This window comes from Pelobates fuscus, chromosome 3 (genome assembly GCF_036172605.1).
Source record: "Pelobates fuscus isolate aPelFus1 chromosome 3, aPelFus1.pri, whole genome shotgun sequence".
Classification (NCBI taxonomy): domain Eukaryota; kingdom Metazoa; phylum Chordata; class Amphibia; order Anura; family Pelobatidae; genus Pelobates; species Pelobates fuscus.
Window position 1 is genome coordinate 328,482,559 of NC_086319.1, and position 21,802 is coordinate 328,504,360.

Consider the following 21,802-nt stretch of genomic DNA (forward strand, 5'->3'; position numbering starts at 1 on the left):
GTAAATGTAACTTCATTTAAATGTATCAACACAAAATTGGCTAATCTGTATATGACAATAACTAATACCCACCCTAGCCTGTGTGTACCAAAATGTCCAATCAACTTTTGGACTGTGTGTCTGGCAGATGATACATAGTAGTTCAGATTTTCTAAAATGTGGGGCTAGTAAGGAAAGTATAAATAACAGTAAAATAATATTTTATGGCTCGTAAAATTACACTAATATTTTGAATTAAAAGAGTATATTAAGCCCATTTTCCATTGCTTACTTGCAGTGGTATACACAGTAGAAAATAAGATATCAGTTATGTCTTCAGAATGAATACTGTCTTAAGGGTGGGTTTTAAGAATGAATTCTAGATCAGCACACAATCAAGAATAAAAAATATTTTTTGCAATGGTTATTTGTAACTTGTACTGATGGCCAAGACATGAAGGATAAATTGTGAGCATACTTCCACCTAGTGGATCCTTCAAGCATTTACATACCAGTCTTTTAAGCCCCTCGTTTTAATGTGCCAAGTTAATAACTTATTAAAAAGGCAAGTGGATAAAATAAAGTACAAAGTGATAGCTACATTTGAAGTTCGTGTGTTAATTGCAGATTCCTAGGGTTTTATAATTTTTGCAGTAACGTTTACTTAAAGAAGGTCTTATGTCTGAGTATCAGCAGTACATTTTAAAATATCACCATTCTGGAGCTTATTCACTGAACAGCAATTGATACTGTAATTAAAACCAAAATGATAAGTAATATATCAGCTTTGGAAAAAGTTTCTATATCACCTATATAGTCACAGGCTACCTTAACCTGAATTATGCAATTTGATTTTCAGTTAATCACAATTTGCTGTTTATTGGATAAACCCTAGTAAGTTGGGTAATTACTATGGAAACTAAAGCTGCAAAATACAGTCAAAAAAACTGTTTTATTGAGGTTAATTTTAGTTGGATGATTAATATATTTTAGATTTGAGGCCCACTGCCATGTATTAAGCAGGGTAAGATTGCTCTCTAAAATATTATATTATTTTGTGATAAGGTTTCTATGATTATTCACCAGTATGAACGCCTGTGGAAGGTTTAACTTCACACAGGAAATGTATCGGATTTCTTGGCTCAAATCATAATGGCGTTATTTTTATTCTAAATTAAGTATGATTTTTTTTTACTTTATTCTAAATATTAGCTGATCATTTTTGTGTGTGAATATTTAAGATCATTTTGTTTTAGTGATCCATCATTACATTTCTGAGAATTAAACCTGCAATCCACCTGCTGGTTGTGATACATTTTGTTTTTTTAATGTTGGATCATTTAACCACTGAAAACTGTGACTGCTGTTTCAAAATAATGATTTTGAGAGGCGTTCTACAATAAATCCTTGGAAGACCCCATGGGAAACTTAAGGCAGCAGTGTAGTTCCCCCCTCCAAAATGAATAGTGCACAACGATAAAATGTAGGGAAAAGGCTTTGTCTACGGAGGATAAGGCAATCTCGCGGGACCCTCCATAGACTTCATAGACATGCATGCGCGAGAGTGCAACACTGATGTGGGCTCCTGACAGCTGCAGTGCCAAGAGCTGAAGAGGACTGGGAGGAAGACCACAGCAGCAGCTATAAGCGATGACTTCAGGTAAGTAAAACTCAGCTTCCCCTGCACCACCTGGGCCACCACAGGAGCAGTTACAGTCGGGGATCTTTGCAAATTATACTAAGATCCCAGACAGGTACAGAGCTGCTTTAAAGGAAGAGAACAATTGTCAAACCTAGTAGTAGTAGAGTTCTGGCTGATCAGAAGGGACAGAACTAGATTAGTAAATGATTAACGGCATCGCTTGCTGGATTTATCTAGTGGAATATTATCGTTAACCATATCAAAAACTCTGGCAAAAACTAGGGAAGTAGCTCCTTTACATTCATCATTAATGCTTGGGATAACTTTACAGCTGTCACTTTCCTGGAAATTAAACACACAATAAAACAAAAACATTGTACCTCGTTTAATTTTGTTAAACCTTTTTTGTGAGATGTTTCTTTGTCTTTTAAATTTATGTTAAAGATTTTGCACTTGGCAATAGCAGCAGACAAGGAACACCGTGCATTAACCCCTTATGGACCAAACTTCTGGAATAAAAGGGAATCATGACATGTCACACATGTCATGTGTCCTTAAGGGGTTAAAGGAGGTAAATTAAAACATTGTTTCTCCTCTTCTCTCTAACTGCTGGCTGGCAGCAGTTTCAGGAAAGGACAGCGCTTATAACAATATTTGAGCCAAAATGGAGGTACTCCGTTCCAGGCTTGAGGGTAATAAAGTAGAGTGGATTTCCACATTAAATTTATTTTTCAGACCTCAAAAACATATAAACCGATGTTGCATGGTAACTATCACAAAAATCTAATAAAATCAAGCGCACATATCCCAAGGAATAGGAATAAATAGGTAGACACTATGAGAGTAGACATTTATGAGAAGTGTGAGTTTTTTGTTGTTGTTTTTTTTAGCATCTGTCAAACCGATAACTGAGTTTTAGGACACAGTCTGCCATTTGTTCTCCACGATTTATGATGTTTGTTATAAAGCTGATATGATTCATGTATCCTTTTGTCTGATAATCTCACATGCGTCATTAAGGCAAGGAAGGACCTCTGGGAATTTGCCATGTGTAACCTAGATGGCATTGCATACAGTGCTGACAATTATCTTCCAGCAGGAAATTATAGCTTTTTTATCTTTATTGCTACTGATTTGCTATCTGAATCGAGATTGGACTGCCTGAAATAGTGATCTTAAAAAAATTAGTAATAGTAATAGTAATAGAAAAGCTTGATGTCACTTTATATTAATACAAATTTAAAAATCTAAATTAATTTAAAGGATCACTATAGGGTCAGGAACACAAGCATGTATTCCTGACCATATAGTGCTAAACCCACCATTTAGGTGGCTTGCCCCCCCTTAGCTCCCCTAAACGCCGTGTGGGTCAGCCGGTGAGCGCCGTGTGGGTCAGCTCTACTATCTACTGAGCAAAAAAACTGAAAAACTGTCCCTTAAAGCAACACTATAGCATTAAAGATACAAACATGTATTCCTTGCCATATAGTTATAAACTATCTATACTAGAGTTAACCCTGCCTTATGAGAGTTGGAAGGGTGAGTCAGTATAGATGATTTCAGTTAATCCAATGCTTTACCATAGGAAAGAATTGGGAGACGATTGCACATGCGCGGCAAAATGTTGCACCATTCAGATGGTCTCTATAAAACCATCTTATTGAAATAGCTGTGTGTTACGCAGCTATTTCAGAGAAAGTGCCTCTAGTGGCTGTGCGAATGACAACCCCTCAAGGCATTTTAGCCCTGTAATGTAGGCATTGCTGTTCCTATGGATGAAGTGGTCTTTGTGCCTTTAAACTCTTTAATAATGTTCAGGGTCTAGTCTACTGCTAGAATATGGTTAGAATATGGTCAGTACAAAGTATAGACAGTTTTTAAACTGCATTGTGATGGTGCATACGTTATTTCTGATATATTTTTCTCTTGGAAACAAAGAACATACTGCAGTAATTCTGCATATTTTTTCTCTGCGGGAGATGTCGGGCTTTTGATTAATATCATGGCTTAAAGGAACACTACCGCATTAGAAATATAAATAGGTATTCCTAACACTATAGAGCCCTAGTCACTATTTATGTGACTGCCCCCCATAAGGAGTAAAAAGGTATTTTACTTACCTTTTCTCTCAAGTCAAGATGCACTCTCCATGACTGGCCCAACGCGTTGGCTAAGGAAAACATTGGGAGGCTAGTGCGCATGTGCATCAAAATGCCACACTGTGCCACTCAGACGGTCTCTATGACACCATCGGATTGACAATTTCATCAGACTCACCTCCAGTGGCTGTCTGAGTGATAGCCAATAGAGCAATGATGGCGAACCTTTTTGAGCCCGAGTGCCCAAACCGCAATACATGCCACTTTTTTTTCCTTAAAGTGCCAACACGGCAATTAAACCTGAATATTGAGGTTTAAGTTTAGAAAAAACAACTCGTACTGTTGTCTGAACTAATTAACAACTTTTGTTTTAAAAGAACACAACAACAGAGAGTTCAATGATACAAATTTTAAATAATGATATAAATAGATAAAATTAAGCTTATATTTATTAGTATCTCCAAAAAATGCAATACATATACACACAGTCTGCTGAATACACACACACACACAAGACTGCTGAATATAGAGATTGATGAATACACATACAGACAGTCTGCTGAGTACACACACAGACAGTCTGCTGAGTACACACACAGACAGTCTGCTGAGTACACACACAGACAGCATGCTGAGTACACACACAGACAGACTGCTGAGTACACACACAGACAGACTGCTGAGTACACACACAGACAGACTGCTGAGTACACACACAGACAGACTGCTGAGTACACACACACAGACAGACTGCTGAGTACACACACAGACAGACTGCTGAGTACACACACACAGACAGACTGCTGAGTACACACACACAGACAGACTGCTGAGTACACACACAGACTGCTGAGTACACACGCAGAGACTGCTGAGTACACGCAGAGACTGCTGAGTACACGCAGAGACTGCTGAGTACGCGCAGAGACTGCTGAGTACGCGCACAGAGACTGCTGAGTACGCGCACAGAGACTGCTGAGTACGCGCAAAGAGACTGCTGAGTACGCGCACAGAGACTGCTGAGTACGCCCACAGAGACTGCTGAATACACGCACACACACAGACTGCTGAATACACACACACACAGACTGCTGAATACACACACATACTGCATTGAGGGGTGTAGTGTATGTGTGTGTGTGTGAGGGGTGCTGTGTGTGAGGGGTGCTGTGTGTGAGGGGTGCTGTGTGTGAGGGGTGCTGTGTGTGTGTGTGTGAGGGGTGCTGTGTAAGTGTATGAGGGGTGCTGTGTTTGTGTATGAGGGGTGCTGTGTGTGTGTGTGAGGGGTGCTGTGTGTGTGTGTGAGAGGGGTGATGTGCTGTGTGGGGGGTGGGGGTGCTGTGTGGGGGGTAGGGCTGCTGTGTTGGGGGGGTAGGGGTACTGTGTGTGTGTGTGAGGGGTGTTGTGTGTGTGTGAGGGGTGTTGTGTGTGTGTGAGGGGTGTTGAGGGGTGTGTGTGTGAGGGGTGTTGTGTGTGTGTGTGAGGGGTGTTGTGTGTGTGAGGGGTGTTGTGTGTGTGTGTGAGGGGTGCTGTATGTGTGTGTGAGGGGTGCTGTATGTGTGTGTGAGAGGGGTGCTGTATGTGTCTGTGAGGGGTGCTGTGTGTGTGTGTGTGTGTGTGTGTGTGTATGGGGGGTGCTGTGTGTGTGTGAGAGAGGTGCTGTGCTGTGTGGGGGGTGTGGGTGCTGGGCGGGGGTAAGGGTGCTGTGTGTGGGGGGTAGGGGTGCAGTGTTTGGGGGGTAGGGGTGATGTGTATGTGTGTGGGGGGTAGGGGTACTGCTGGGGTTTAGGGGTGCTGTGTGGGGATTAGGGGTGCTGTGTGTGTGGGGTAGGGCTACTGCTGGGGGTAGGTGTACTGCTGGGGGGTAGGGGTGCTGTGTGGGGGGGGGTAGGGGTGCTGCGTGTGGGGGTAGGGGTACTGCTGGGTGGGTAGGGGTGCTGTGTGGGGGGGTAGGGGTACTGCTGGGGGGTAGGGGTGCTGTGTGTGGGGGGGTAGTGGTACTGCTGGGGGGTAGGGCTGCTGTGTGTGGGGGGGTAGGGGTACTGCTGGGGGGTAGGGGTGCTGTGTGTGTTTGGGGATGGGGGGGTAAACGTTTAAAAAAAAAAAAAAAAAGGATGGTAAATCCTTATCTTCTCTCCCCCCCCTTCCTTCTCCCCCCCCCCGCTGTATGTGTCTGTGAGGGGTGCTGTGTGTGTGTGTGTGTGTATGGGGGGTGCTGTGTGTGTGTGAGAGAGGTGCTGTGCTGTGTGGGGGGTGGGGGTGCTGGGCGGGGGTAAGGGTGCTGTGTGTGGGGGGTAGGGGTGCAGTGTTTGGGGGGTAGGGGTGATGTGTATGTGTGTGGGGGGTAGGGGTACTACTGGGGTTTAGGGGTGCTGTGTGGGGGTTAGGGGTGCTGTGTGTGTGGGGTAGGGGTACTGCTGGGGGTAGGTGTACTGCTGGGGGGTAGGGGTGCTGTGTGGGGGGGGGTAGGGGTGCTGCGTGTGGGGGGTAGGGGTACTGCTGGGTGGGTAGGGGTGCTTTGTGGGGGGGGTAGGGGTACTGCTGGGGGGTAGGGGTGCTGTGTGTGGGGGGGTAGTGGTACTGCTGGGGGGTAGGGCTGCTGTGTGTGGGGGGGTAGGGGTACTGCTGGGGGGTAGGGGTGCTGTGTGTGTGTGGGGATGGGGGGGGTAAACGTTTAAAAAAAAAAAAAAAGGATGGTAACTCCTTATCTTCTCTCCCCCCCCCTTCCTCCCCCCCTGCAGGAAATTATAGCTTTTTTTATCTTTATTGCTACTGATTTGCTATCTGAATCGAGATTGGACTGCCTGAAATAGTGATCTTAAAAAAATTAGTAATAGTAATAGTAATAGAAAAGCTTGATGTCACTTTATATTAATACAAATTTAAAAATCTAAATTAATTTAAAGGATCACTATAGGGTCAGGAACACAAGCATGTATTCCTGACCATATAGTGCTAAACCCACCATTTAGGTGGCTTGCCCCCCCTTAGCTCCCCTAAACGCCGTGTGGGTCAGCCGGTGCTGGCTCCGCCCCCTTTGTGACATCTTCAAAATGGGCGAATGCATCTCTATGAGGAAAATTCAGCGTCTCCATGCAGAACGTGGGGACGCTGAACGGCAGGGCTGCCTACTGTGCAGTCCTGAGCCAGAAAGCCCCGCCAGTGGCCATCTGAGAAGTGTCCACTTGGGGGTGTCCCTAGGGGTAATGTAAACACTGCCTTTTCTCAGAAAAGGCAGTGCTTACATGAAAATGCCTGACGGGAGCTATTATACTCACCAGAACAACTACATTAAGCTTTGTTTTCCAATGTCATCAAGATGATTGGGGCACATGCTTGCAAACCCACCACACTCTTCACTTCTCCCAGGGTACTTTCTGCATCAATGTGACCAAAGTGATCAGAATTTATGAGGAATACACTGTGCTCTCTAAAAACAAAATCAAAATGTCTCACTCAACCAAAAGTGCAGGTACGTCCTGTCTTTACAGACTCTTAAACAGGATCAGTCACCCGAGAGAGTAATAAAACAATATTATTAATGAATATCCATAGGCAAACAATGCAGGTAGATTAAAGGCCCACTTTAGGAACCCAGACCACTTCATCTCGATGAAGTGTTCGGGTACAATGGTCCTGTCCTTTTAGTCCTGCAATGTAAAACATTTTGTAGATAAGTTGTTTGTATTCCTAACACGATAGTGTTCTGTTAATGTCATTCGAAACCTAAATAAAAGTAACCAATAATAATAAAAAAAAACCTTGGAGAGAGTATTGGATATCAGCAGTAAATCAGAGTCTGTGATTTGCCGAGAAGCTCTCTACTATCTACTGAGCAAAAAAACGGAAAAACTGTCCCTTAAAGCAACACTATAGCATTAAAGATACAAACATGTATTCCTTGCCATATAGTTATAAACTATCTATACTAGAGTTAACCCTGCCTTATGAGAGTTGGAAGGGTGAGTCAGTATAGATGATTTCAGTTAATCCAATGCTTTACCATAGGAAAGAATTGGGAGACGATTGCACATGCGCGGCAAAATGTTGCACCATTCAGATGGTCTCTATAAAACCATCTTATTGAAATAGCTGTGTGTTACGCAGCTATTTCAGAGAAAGTGCCTCTAGTGGCTGTGCGAATGACAACCCCTCAAGGCATTTTAGCCCTGTAATGTAGGCATTGCTGTTCCTATGGATGAAGTGGTCTTTGTGCCTTTAAACTCTTTAATAATGTTCAGGGTATAGTCTACTGCTAGAATATGGTTAGAATATGGTCAGTACAAAGTATAGACAGTTTTTAAACTGCATTGTGATGGTGCATATGTTATTTCTGATATATTTTTCTCTTGGAAACAAAGAACATACTGCAGTAATTCTGCATATTTTTTCTCCTGCGGGAGATGTCGGGCTTTTGATTATTATCATGGCTTAAAGGAACACTACCGCATTAGAAATATAAATAGGTATTCCTAACACTATAGAGCCCTAGTCACTATTTATGTGACTGCCCCCCATAAGGAGTAAAAAGGTATTTTACTTACCTTTTCTCTCAAGTCAAGATGCACTCTCCATGACTGGCCCAACGCGTTGGCTAACGAAAACATTGGGAGGCTAGTGCGCATGTGCATCAAAATGCCACACTGTGCCACTCAGACGGTCTCTATGACACCATCGGATTGACAATTTCATCAGACTCACCTCCAGTGGCTGTCTGAGTGATAGCCAATAGAGCAATGATGGCGAACCTTTTTGAGCCCGAGTGCCCAAACCGCAATACATGCCAATTTTTTTCCCTTAAAGTGCCAACACGGCAATTAAACCTGAATATTGAGGTTTAAGTTTAGAAAAAACAACTCGTACTGTTGTCTGAACTAATTAACAACTTTTGTTTTAAAAGAACACAACAACAGAGAGTTCAATGATACAAATTTTAAATAATGATATAAATAGATAAAATTAAGCTTATATTTATTAGTATCTCCAAAAAATGCAATACATATACACACAGTCTGCTGAATACACACACACACACACAAGACTGCTGAATATAGAGACTGATGAATACACATACAGACAGTCTGCTGAGTACACACACAGACAATCTGCTGAGTACACACACAGACAGTCTGCTGAGTACACACACAGACAGACTGCTGAGTACACACACAGACAGACTGCTGAGTACACACACACAGACAGACTGCTGAGTACACACACAGACTGCTGAGTACAAACGCAGAGACTGCTGAGTACACACGCAGAGACTGCTGAGTACACGCAGAGACTGCTGAGTACATGCAGAGACTGCTGAGTACACACGCAGAGACTGCTGAGTACACGCAGAGACTGCTGAGTACACGCAGAGACTGCTGAGTACGCGCAGAGACTGCTGAGTACGCGCACAGAGACTGCTGAGTACGCGCACAGAGACTGGTGAGTACGCCCACAGAGACTGCTGAATACACGCACACACACAGACTGCTGAATACACACACACACAGACTGCTGAATACACACACATACTGCATTGAGGGGTGTAGTGTATGTGTGTGTGTGTGAGGGGTGCTGTGTGTGAGGGGTGCTGTGTGTGTGTGTGAGGGGTGCTGTGTAAGTGTATGAGGGGTGCTTTGTTTGTGTATGAGGGGTGCTGTGTGTGTGTGTGAGGGGTGCTGTGTGTGTGTGTGAGAGGGGTGATGTGCTGTGTGGGGGGTGGGGGTGCTGTGTGGGGGGTAGGGCTGCTGTGTTGGGGGGGTAGGGGTACTGTGTGTGTGTGTGAGGGGTGTTGTGTGTGTGTGAGGGGTGTTGTGTGTGTGTGAGGGGTGTTGAGGGGTGTGTGTGTGTGAGGGGTGTTGTGTGTGTGTGTGAGGGGTGTTGTGTGTGTGAGGGGTGTTGTGTGTGTGTGTGAGGGGTGCTGTATGTGTGTGTGAGGGGTGCTGTATGTGTGTGTGAGGGGTGCTGTATGTGTCTGTGAGGGGTGCTGTGTGTGTGTGTGTGTGTGTGTGTATGGGGGGTGCTGTGTGTGTGTGAGAGAGGTGCTGTGCTGTGTGGGGGGTGGGGGTGCTGGGCGGGGGTAAGGGTGCTGTGTGTGGGGGGTAGGGGTGCAGTGTTTGGGGGGTAGGGGTGATGTGTATGTGTGTGGGGGGTAGGGGTACTGCTGGGGTTTAGGGGTGCTGTGTGGGGGTTAGGGGTGCTGTGTGTGTGGGGTAGGGCTACTGCTGGGGGTAGGTGTACTGCTGGGGGGTAGGGGTGCTGTGTGGGGGGGTAGGGGTGCTGCGTGTGGGGGGTAGGGGTACTGCTGGGTGGGTAGGGGTGCTGTGTGGGGGGGTAGGGGTACTGCTGGGGGGTAGGGGTGCTGTGTGTGGGGGGGTAGTGGTACTGCTGGGGGGTAGGGCTGCTGTGTGTGGGGGGGTAGGGGTACTGCTGGGGGGTAGGGGTGCTGTGTGTGTTTGGGGATGGGGGGGTAAACGTTTAAAAAAAAAAAAAAAAAGGATGGTAAATCCTTATCTTCTCTCCCCCCCCTTCCTTCTCCCCCCCCCCCGCTGTATGTGTCTGTGAGGGGTGCTGTGTGTGTGTGTGTGTGTGTGTATGGGGGGTGCTGTGTGTGTGTGAGGGGTGCTGTGTAAGTGTATGAGGGGTGCTGTATGTGTGTGTGAGGGGTGCTGTATGTGTCTGTGAGGGGTGCTGTGTGTGTGTGTGTGTGTGTGTGTATGGGGGGTGCTGTGTGTGTGTGAGAGAGGTGCTGTGCAGTGTGGGGGGTGAGGGTGCTGGGCGGGGGTAAGGGTGCTGTGTGTGGGGGGTAGGGGTGCAGTGTTTGGGGGGTAGGGGTGATGTGTATGTGTGTGGGGGGTAGGGGTACTACTGGGGTTTAGGGGTGCTGTGTGGGGGTTAGGGGTGCTGTGTGTGTGGGGTAGGGGAACTGCGGTAGGTGTACTGCTGGGGGGTAGGGGTGCTGTGTGGGGGGGGGGGTAGGGGTGCTGCGTGTGGGGGGTAGGGGTACTGCTGGGTGGGTAGCGGTGCTGTGGGGGGGGGTAGGGGTACTGCTGGGGGGTAGGGGTGCTGTGTGTGGGGGGGTAGTGGTACTGCTGGGGGGTAGGGCTGCTGTGTGTGGGGGGGTAGGGGTACTGCTGGGGGGTAGGGGTGCTGTGTGTGTGTGGGGATGGGGGGGTAAACGTTTAAAAAAAAAAAAAAAGGATGGTAAATCCTTATCTTCTCTCCCCCCCCCCCCCCCCCCTAGAGCTCAGCACTCTGCAGTTTTTGGTGGGATTTAAATGGGAGTAAAAACATAACTGACACTTTTAAAGGTTGAATCTGGATAGAATGTTTTTGAAGAACTTGCATACAGTATGCAATAAAGATATTTGATTTAAACCACTGTAAGGGACTACTTTTGTCTCGTGGACGAGACTATTTTTGGTAAAGCGTGTCAAAAGGCAGAGGAATTCAGACTGCTACATCTTTCAAAAAAATAAATAAATTCTGTTGCCATCAGTGCAGTTTATGGGGACAAAATGGAAATAATCTCATTGTATAAAGTGCACTAGTGATCCAACTTGTGACATACAAAGGATCTGAGGGCGGATTTGTACCTGGAAAATGGCAGGTTTTAGGTATGTTTGGCTCCATTCCCCCTATCTCCAGGTTCCACCATGCAGCTGCACATATCACTTTGACAGATCTTTGAAGCAGCTCCCCTGTCCTCTCGCGCGATGCTGTGTGGAGCGTTGCCATGGTAACGCGCGGCAACGCTCCACACTGATTGCTCGCGGGAGGACAGGGGAGCTGCTTCAAAGATCCCTCCCCTGCCTCCCCCTGCCTCCCGAACCGGAAGCAGAGTAGGCGCCTGCCGTTTTGGGCTGGCAGGTGCCTTCTCTGCATTAATGGCGAACCTATGGCCGCGTGCCCACAGAAAGGGCCCGGCGTGCCACCTGTGGCACGCATGCCATAGGTTCGCCATCACTGCAATAGAGCATTTAAACCCTACAATATAAACATTGTTGTTTTGCAGAGACAAAACTACAGGGACATAGCACCCAAAACCCTTCACTGACATAACGTGGCCTGGTTGCATAGTGTCCATTTAATGCAATTTGGTTGCCATACATTTAACTTTAGTTATACATAGTTTACAGTGTTTTAAAGCTTTGCAAACCTCAGATTGTTTAACTGTATGAGTGAAATCAAAGAAAAAATATCTTACCTTTTCGTACTGCAATTTGATACCGAGAGCAATGATTAAGTATTTATAGCTTATCTGCAATAGAAAGAAAGAAAAAAAAGAAGAAAGTTAACAAAATGTCAACAATACGTTTATTGTTTCATGGGGTTAGTAGTGTACACAGAACAGTTTGATTCAGACATGTGAAGTCTCTAATCAGTTATACAATCACATTGCACAAGAAGAAGGTGAGATTTACGTACCAGGAAAACCTCACCAGGAAAAAGAAAATTAAGAAAAGCCACGTATAATTATTATGAAGGATGCCAGCACATGGGGTGAGGTCAGATTAGACAAAAAATATACTACATTAAAGGAACACTATAGTCACCTAAATTACTGTAGCTAAATAAAGCAGTTTTAGTGACTGAAGGAAGGCTGTGCAAGTCACATGCAGGGAGGTGTGACTAGGGTTCATAAACAAAGGGATTTAACTCCTAAATGGCAGAGGATTGAGCAGTGAGGCTGCAGGGGCATGTTCTATACACCAAAACTGCTTCATTAAGCTAAAGTTGTTCAGGTGACTATAGTGGTCCTTTAAGTATAAAATTAAATCTACATATTTGAAGGCTATTTGAATGGAACAATATAGAGATGCAATTGATGGAATTGATGTCATAAAGTAATTTTGAAAGTTCTGCTCTCTTTAAAAAAAATCCACTGCCAAATCAAGCATTTAACTCTGTTGTCTTTAAACCAATCTAAATAAATGGTTGTGTGACAATAAAATGCTTACATCGGAGAGTAAAGGTCTTTAGGAGGTAGGCACCACATGCTTTATATGATATTATTTTACAGCATTAAAACAAGCGTTTAGTAGCAGTTAAGCTAGTTGGTTTTATTTTGCTGTCTTGGGTTAAGGTAAGAAGTATATCAAGGATTAAGGATTTTAAAGGATTGGACTCGTTGTTTCTAGGACAATAATCCAACCTTGGTTTTCTACTGTGACATCTGTTTAAATCAAGAGGTCAACACTTTACATAAAACGCTGCAGGTGGTTATCAGGAATTTGCCACTGTAACAAATTCTTACATTGTAATGTCAGAACAAAAATAATACCTAGTGAGAAAAAAAATATATATATATTCTTACAACTACAATTATTTGGATAGTGCCAACATATTCCACAGCGATGTACAACAGGTAAACATATGGCATAGTAGGTGAAGTGGGCTCTGCCCAAGTAATTTTTTTTTATTTAAAGTATAAAACTAATTCAGACATATTCAATATATTAGATGGCACAAAAGGCAAACGGTCAAAACTGCTGATAACTGATAATTTAAAATGTTATATATTTATGCAGGTTTATTTTTACATAATTATTTCTACATGTCCAATGGGCAAACTGGCAAAAATCAACAACTACCCCTTGGGTTTTATGTCTTAATCTTTTTTAAACACAATATTCCATGTGTCCAATGGGGATGCTTCATTTATAGAGATGCTTTAGTTTTGTGGCATTGAGGTTCCCCAACCCTTACCCCCACCGCCCTCTACAAGCATAAACCTGTCAACATTCTCCTAGCACATCCTCTAAAAATGACCACATATTATTCCTACTCTTAATGTAGCAATGTTCTGTTATTTTTTTATTTATTTTTTATACTTGCGTCAGATATTGGGACATCTTTACGCCATTGCCAAATAGCATTATCAAAGTCCCATATCATCATATGCTTAAAACAATCCAAGAAAGAAAGGGGAGAAAAGAGGGGAAAAAAAAGAAAGAAGAAAAGAAAAAGATGAAAGAAACAAAAACAAAAAAAAAAAAAAGGGAGAGGGGTTCTGCCAATACTTCTAACATTAGTGGTCTAATAACTCATCTTCAGTATATCTTAACGTAATCTTGCTATGGTGTTGTCTTGCTATGGTGTTTCTGCCCAATACGTTCGCCATAGTTCCTATGTCCTATCATAATGGTCTCTCTTCCCCTGAATGGCCCAATGAACTTCTTCAAGTTCCCTCAAAGCTTCCACTCTAAGAATCCATTGTTCTTTAGTCGGGATACTAGATTTAAGCCAATACAACGGGATCAGAGCATTTGCCTCATTCAATAAGTAACTCAACAATATCTGTTTGTTATTTTCCTTGAAGGAAGCTGGCCAACCCAACAGAATCTTGGATGGGGATAAATGATCGAGCATTGGAAGGATTTTATAAATGACACTCAGTACCTGTAACCAATAGTTCCCAATAATTTTGCACTCCCACCATATTTGTTCCATATTCGCCCCCCTCTCGCCACATCTCCAACAGCCATCCGAAGCCAGTGCTCCGTATTTTTTAAGTCGGTCTGGAGTATTGTACCATCTAGTAACTCTTTTAAAAAAAAACATTTTTCCTAGAAGTGCTCACTTTGTGGTCCCAGAATAGAGAAAAAGCATTACCTGTCCAGTATATATAGTTTAATTCATAAGGGTGCTATGGAGAAGACTGTCCCTTCATTCCAATTGAAATGGATGCAAGGTTTGAATATTCAAATGGACAGCAACGATTGGTCATTTGTGCTCAAATTGGGGATGAATTTGAACACAAATGACCAATCGTTGCTGTCCATTTGAATATTCAAACCTTGCATCTATTTCAATTGGAATGAAGGGACAGTCTTCTCCATAGCACCCTTATGAATTAAACTATATATACTGGACAGGTAATGCTTTTTCTCTATTCCGGGACCACAAAGTGACTCAAATTCTGTTCTATCTCTCGTCTGCCAATATGGTAGCACTTTTTGGTTTATGAAAAACTTTAAATACCTGATACCCATTCTATCTATAAGCGCTGTCATATTGTCCCATGAAGGGAACTCTCTAATCTATTGGGTATTTCATCTGTTATTAAACTTGTTACTGAAGGGACTGCATCTCCAGTTAACTTTTCCAATAGTTTATGACCCGGCCCAAACTGGAAATCCAAATTAGAGGCTATTGGAAAGAATACCGATAGTCCCGGGGATAGCCCCCATCTATCTTTAAGCCTTCTCCAAATCTGTATGGTGTGGTTTATAATTGGGTGTTTAGATGGTGATAGTAATTTTAATTTACAATTCTGCCAAGGCAGGGTCTCCAACTTCACCTTTATAAAATCCTGTTCTATCCTATACCATGGCTTCCCCTTGTCTGTAGCCGTCCATTCTCTAATTCGCGCACATAATACTGCAACATAGTATCTATAGATATGCAGAAGGCCCAAGCCGCCTCTCTCGACAGGTAGTGTCAATGTATTATATGCAATACGTGGAGTTTTATGGTTCCATATAAATGAAAGGAATGTAGATCGCAATTTTCTAAAGAAGTCTCTCGGCAGTAAGACTGGCAATGTCTGAAATAAGTATAGTATCTTAGGTAAAATCATCATTTTTATAATATTAACTCTCCCGATCAATGTGAAAGAGGCCTGGTTCCATTTTTTAGATCTTCTTCAATCTTTCTCAATAGTTTCCCATAGTTCAATTTGAATAAATCTTTTAGATGTATCGTCAGTTGTGTCCCTAGATATGTTATACTAGTGTCTGTCCATTTATATTTATATAGCTTTTGTAATTCCTCTTTAATTCCTATATTTATCCCCACTCCCAATATTTCAGACTTATCTGAGTTTACTTTAAAATTAGATAAGCCACCGAATTTCTCCAATTCCTCATGAACATAAGGAAATGTATATCGGGGTTCTATAAGCGTAAATAAAACGTCATCGGCAAAAGCAGTTACTTTAACCTCTCCTCCCGTATACTTATATCCTTTAATGTCTATGTTCTTTTGTTTGGCTTCTAAAAAAGGTTCAAATGCTAAAACAAAAAGAAGAGGGGACAATGGACAGCCCTGACGGGTGCCGTTACTAATAATAAAGGAGTTGGATAGTTGACCATTAACACGGACATTAGCAGAGGGGCCTCTATACAAGGTCTGTACCCAATTGCAGAATCTCAAGCCAAGCCCCCATGCCTCTAAAGTAGCAAACAGATAGGACCGATCCACCCTGTCAAAGGCCTTCTCGGCATCTATAGTTAACAGAGCTGTAGGACTTTTATTTATTAAAGCTCCATGTAGTACATTCAAGATTTTAGTGGTGTTATCTCTGGCTTCACGGCCAGAGACAACGCCAGCTTGATCAGGGTGGATCAGTCCAGGCAAGAGGGGCTTCAGCCTATTTGCCAAGAGTTTTGCAAATATTTTTAAATCAACGTTAATAAGAGAAATCAGTCTATAACTACTGCATATTTCTGGATCTTTCCCTGCTTTATGTATCACAGCAATTACTGCTCTCAACATTGATGGCAGGGTGTCCATAGTTGGAGATAGACCATTAAAAGTTCTTAGAAAATGTGGCTCAAGGATATTATGGAATTGTTTATAATAGCATGCCGAGAGACCATCTGGCCCAGGGCTTTTATTAAGAGGCATTGCCTTTATCACTGCCGAAAGCTCCTGAAGGGAAAACAATTCCTCCAATTGGGCTGATGTTTCTTTAGAAATTTTTTAATGTAGCAATGTATCATTCACTAAACCAAACCATGTTTGTCTTATCTGGGCACTGTGATCTTACTGTTACGCATTGGAATACTCAAGGGTTGTGCCATCGCTGCCCAGTGACACTCAAAAACAAGATGAAATTGTCCTCTGTGTCCTCATTTATGTGTCTACAGTTTGGGTAATTATCCTATTATTTGGTTAAAAATACACATCATGAAAATTGGCTAAAGGACTATACAACAAAACATGTGATATTTGTGAAGCTTTATTTCTTTGTTTGTATTGTTATATAGAATGGTTGTCTGATTTATGCAAACAGTGGGCATGCCACTTATCCAGAACACATTTTTGCCAGGATGCTCAGCAGGGAGGATCGTTCATGTTACCCATATGCTGAGCGCTGCTGCAGTACTTGTGTATGGGGTGTAATGTCCTGTAGTTCATCCTAGGTGGAGAGTTAATGCAGTTAAATATGGGCCTGCACCACTATCTGCTACTTGGGAGCGTTTTCTGCAACTTGCGTGTCACAAAACAATGTTTTTGGTGCGAACTGTATGAAATTGAGCAGTGATAGTAAAGGTCTGTCACAGGCTAATACGGAGTAGACTATTAAAAAATTTGTAAAAAGGGGAAGGTTGCGCCAAAGAAAAACGCTAAATACTAAAATTATATATTTTTAAAAAGAGTCCAATAACAATGTCAGATTCACACCACAAAAATATCAAAAAGAGAGAGAATGGTCCTAATACAAATCTTGCCGTAGGGATAATCTACAGTCTTTGGTAGGAATTTTCTCTGTGGGAGCCGGATGGGAACAACTTGTGGGATCCGTATATGTGGAAACAAAGAAAGGATGATAGTGAAATACGTCCAATAAAAATTGGATTATAGAAGCAAAAGGGTCTAGTGCAATCCTACTTACGTTTGGTAGAGCTATAAACCAGCTCTAGTATGAATGGCGGTACAATCCCAACTAATAGGATATGTGATGAGATGTAAATATCGCAGTAATTTGTAGACCATAAAAGGGTAAAAAACAGGAGACAACTAATAGTGCTGACTGTGTAAAATGTTTTTATAGGAGTATAAATATTAAAGTGTTTACTCACATTTGGTTGAGCAGGCGGACTGCTCAATGAATCAGGTGTGAGTCGTATAATCTCCACCTGGGATTTGTTGGAGTAATACTCAAATGGAATCATAAAATCTGTTTACGAAGCAAGGACAGTAAAAAATAAAAATAGAAGCAAAAGGTGATAAAAAAAAAGTAAAATGGCACAATCAATGTAGTTAAAAGTAGCCAAAGTACCTTTATTAAACACAATATTAAAATATCCACAACACGCTTCACCTATAGAGGTTTTTTCAAGTGGAGGTAAAAAAAAAGAAGGTTTTTGTCGCTGCTTGGTATCCGGATTTTATGATTCCAGTTGAGTATTACTCCAACAAATCCTAGATGGGGATTATACCACTCACGCCTGATTCATTGAGCAGTCCGCCTGCTCAACCAAATGTGAGTACACACTTTTATATTTATACTCCTATCAAAAATCTTTACACAGTGAGCACTATAAGTTGTCTCCCTTTTTAAAAAAATCTATTTATGGTCTACAAACTACTCTGATATTTACATTTCATCACGTGTCCTATAAGTGGGGATTGCCGTTGTATGCCATTCATCCTAGAGCTGGTTTATAGCTCTACCAAACGTGAGTAGGATTGCATTAGACCCTGTTGCTTCTATAATCTGATTTTTATTGGATGTATTGCACCATCATCCTTTCTATGTTTCCACATACAGATCCCACAAGTTGTTCCCATTCGGCTCCCACAGAGACCATTCCTCCCAAAGACTGTAGATTATCCCTCCGGCAAGATTTGCATTAGGACCTTCCTCTCTCTCTTTGGCATTTTTGTGGTGTGAATCTGACATTGTTATTGAACTCTTTTTTAAATATATAATTTTAATATTTAGTTTTTTTCTTTGGTGCTACCTTCCCCTTTTTACCTTCTGTATTATTCTTGCAAGTAGGGCTTAGAGGGAAACCTACTCTAGGTTTGCTGCCTCATACAATATTCTTTTATAGTATTGGTTTTTCCAGGGCCATTCCTTTGTTTTGTATTTTATTGAAAAACATTGTTCTGGAAATTCGTCCAAATCAAATGCCTTTTAATTAATGCCGAATTAATCGTTTTGTCCAGGATTTACCTGTGAAGTCTTATGAGATATAAATTCTCAGGTAAATCCTGTACTAAACATTTAATACATTTTTGGATTAATAAACTTATGCACACGTCTGATACAGAGTGTTTTTAATATTTTAGAGATAAGGCTGTCTCAATATGAAGAAACAACATGCTGTTCATTTCTTAACCATCAATCTCCTGCTTTATTATATGTGACAAACAGAGTAATTACATTATCTCATAAGTTAAGCGCCACTAAATGCTCAGTTGGTTAAACATAAATCACACAAATCATTTCCTCGCAGTGCTTACAATGTTTAACACTATAGCCGGTGGGCCCTCTCTATAGCTATGCTATCATGCTCTAAAACAGCATTTCAGAAAACACGACTGGTACTTCCTAACTTTGGCCTTTTTACCCCGAGCATCATGGCACAGGTCCTCCACACTGCCAAAAGTTGGTTATTATATCTCTGAACGTAAATAATATGCTTAGTGAATGTGATACGCATTTCATAAAATCTGATAAAATAGAATTTTGAGGTTTATTCACAAAATGTGGAGAAATAGCAATTAAATGTGTATGGGCAAAACTGCCAAATTCAAAAATGTTTCCCATACACCTATTACTCTAATATTAGCTATAAATATTTGTATTAACTAAATCGGGATTTGCATGAAATTCCCTCGATCTCAGTAGGGAATATCGATGTAAGGCTATTTTGAAATTCAGTTTCGTACTCACCACAAATCCCTGTTTAGTAAATAAACACCTTAACACATTCTTTGAAATCTTGCTGATTAACCCTGTCAACCCGAATTATTCAAAGAAATGAAGAACAGGGTAAAGGCAAGAACTAAAAGGTTTATTATACAATTTAAAGCTGCCATTTAGAGCTTTTCTCCATATCTGTTTTTTTTTTTTAGAAATAATGGAGAAAACATAAAAGAATACAGAGGAGGAGCTTCTCGTACAATGCTTGTTAACGATGTTTATTACAGGAGATAGTACTCTGTAATAAAAAATGACACTTGAGCAACAAAGTGGAACAACTGGCCCTTTAAACTGCTTCTATCTGTAGAATATATTTACAGCCTGCACTTTGACCTCTGTCTTAAAGTGCACAGATTCCCAAACAGTACTGTAGATGCTCTTCAAATTCAAATAAATAAATAAATATATAAAATTAAAATCTATAAAAAAGAAAAAAAGAAAAAAACAAACAAACAAAAAAAAGAAAGGTAAAAAAAAAAAGTATTTTAGCTTAAGCTTTCTAATATACCCTAATGTGAGCTCTGCCGTGTCACCTTAACATTAATCACGTAATTGAGAGTGTGGTAGAATGGGTTTAAGATACAAACTCACGAGTTTTAAATGTGATAACTCCAGTGTTAACAATAACTCCTCCTGGTCATGTGGTTACACGTAAGGAATGAATGCTTACTGTACATGGAAAAAGATTGGAAAGGTACTTTGACCTCTGCCTTAAAGTGCACCGATTCCCAAACAGTACTGTAGATGCTTTTCAAATTCAAATAAATAAATATATAAAATTAAAATATATAAAAAAGAAAAAAACAAACAAACAAAAAAAGAGAGGTAAAAAAAAAAAAAAGGATTTTAGCTTAAGCTTTCTAATATACCCTAAAGTGAGCTCTGGCGTGTCACCTTAACATTAATCACGTAATTGAGAGTGTGGTAGAATGGGTTTAAGATACAAACTCACGAGTTTTAAACGTGATAACTCCAGTGTTAACAATAACTCCTCCTGGTCATGTGGTTACACGTAAGGAATGAATGCTTACTGTACATGGAAAAAGATTGGAAAGGTACCAAAAATAAATCTTGATTTTGGTCTATGTCTGTCTTGCAGTCGATGGACTGGCCCTAACTTGATATCTGGCAATATCTGGTAAAACTTCCTAAAAGTATAACCAGTCAGCAATCTCAGCCTGTCTCAAAACCCTGGAGTCTTTCATTAGTTATGGCATTCTCATTCTTATCTACTGCAGGTATTTAGCACCTCTCAAGCACATACTGAGAATTGTTACAATTATTCAATTCATTTATCCAAGTCTATCACCAGGGCAATAGGTTTTAAACAGTGGCTATGTGCTTCCATGTGGCTGATCTCATGTGTAATAATTCAAAGGTAGTAATTCTAGTTATACACAGGTAAAAAAAAAAAAAAAACTACAAACAGAGGTACAACCAGATTTACTGCTCACAGTTTAAAGCTGCCCCTAGTCAGAGTTTCTTGAGGGCAGATTAAAATAACAATAGATTTTTTTTTTTAAACAAATACCTCTTTGTCATCATCAATGCGGATAGAGTTCTTATCAGGATCAAAGCCTTTTACTTCTGACTTGATCCATTTAACTCCTGACGGGATCAGACTGGATGTAGAACGCTCAGAACTTGCCAGCTTTTTTGCACCACCACCGACGAGAGTCCACATGGGCTGGTAATAGTGTTTCTATAGAGATCAAATCAGTGCATTAATGGTTAGTACATCTAGAGATAGATTGCTTGCTGTGTCTGTCAGTTAGCACTATTTCCAGTGGCTGAGGAATTATTAAGAAATAAATCCTAATATATAGTCCCAAAGTATGACCCTCCATTCTATACTCCGGTACAAGCATCTTTTATAGTGGGCTAGCAGCTTTACTGCCTGTTTGTTATATTATAATTTTATATATTTTATGTGCACTTATAGAGGTGGCAAATAAATATTATTATTTTATTTTTATTTTTTTCCTTTGTTAAAAAACTTCACAGTTCCCAAGGGTTTTGATTGTATTACCTCAGATAAATCTTTTTCTGGTAGTTATTTAGCAATATATATGTAAACTGTAATGGGGAAACTATCATTACAATGTCAGATATAAAGATTACTCTAGAAAGATAATTCAGCAACACTGTACATACAGGATCGGGCTGACGGACAACTTGCCCTCAGAGCGGGAAAAAACACAATTTTTAGATGTTTTTTCCCCTTTGGAGGCGTGGGGAACAGGATACGAAGGATTACTCTGAGTACAATCAATATTTTCTTAAAACATTTTTTTTGTTGTGATAACCATTTAAACTAAATATAGTGAAAAGACAAGTAATCTGTCTTTGTGTTCAACCATAAAGTTAAAATTACAAGATGGCTGCACATATTAATATCTCTTTGTTGCAGTATACAAATGATTTGTA

General features: G+C 41.3%; 1 protein-coding gene across 1 annotated transcript in view; it reads right to left on the reverse strand.

Moving 5' to 3' along the window:
* The window catches only part of SQOR (sulfide quinone oxidoreductase), a 66,852-nt gene that overhangs the window by 24,379 nt on the left and 20,671 nt on the right, over positions 1-21,802 (reverse strand). The window contains exons 3-4 of the mRNA XM_063449011.1: positions 20,907-21,077; positions 11,921-11,974 (exon numbers count right to left, since the gene is read on the reverse strand). Coding sequence (XP_063305081.1) covers positions 11,921-11,974; positions 20,907-21,077 — 225 coding nt within the window. The remainder of the gene's footprint in view (positions 1-11,920; positions 11,975-20,906; positions 21,078-21,802) is intronic.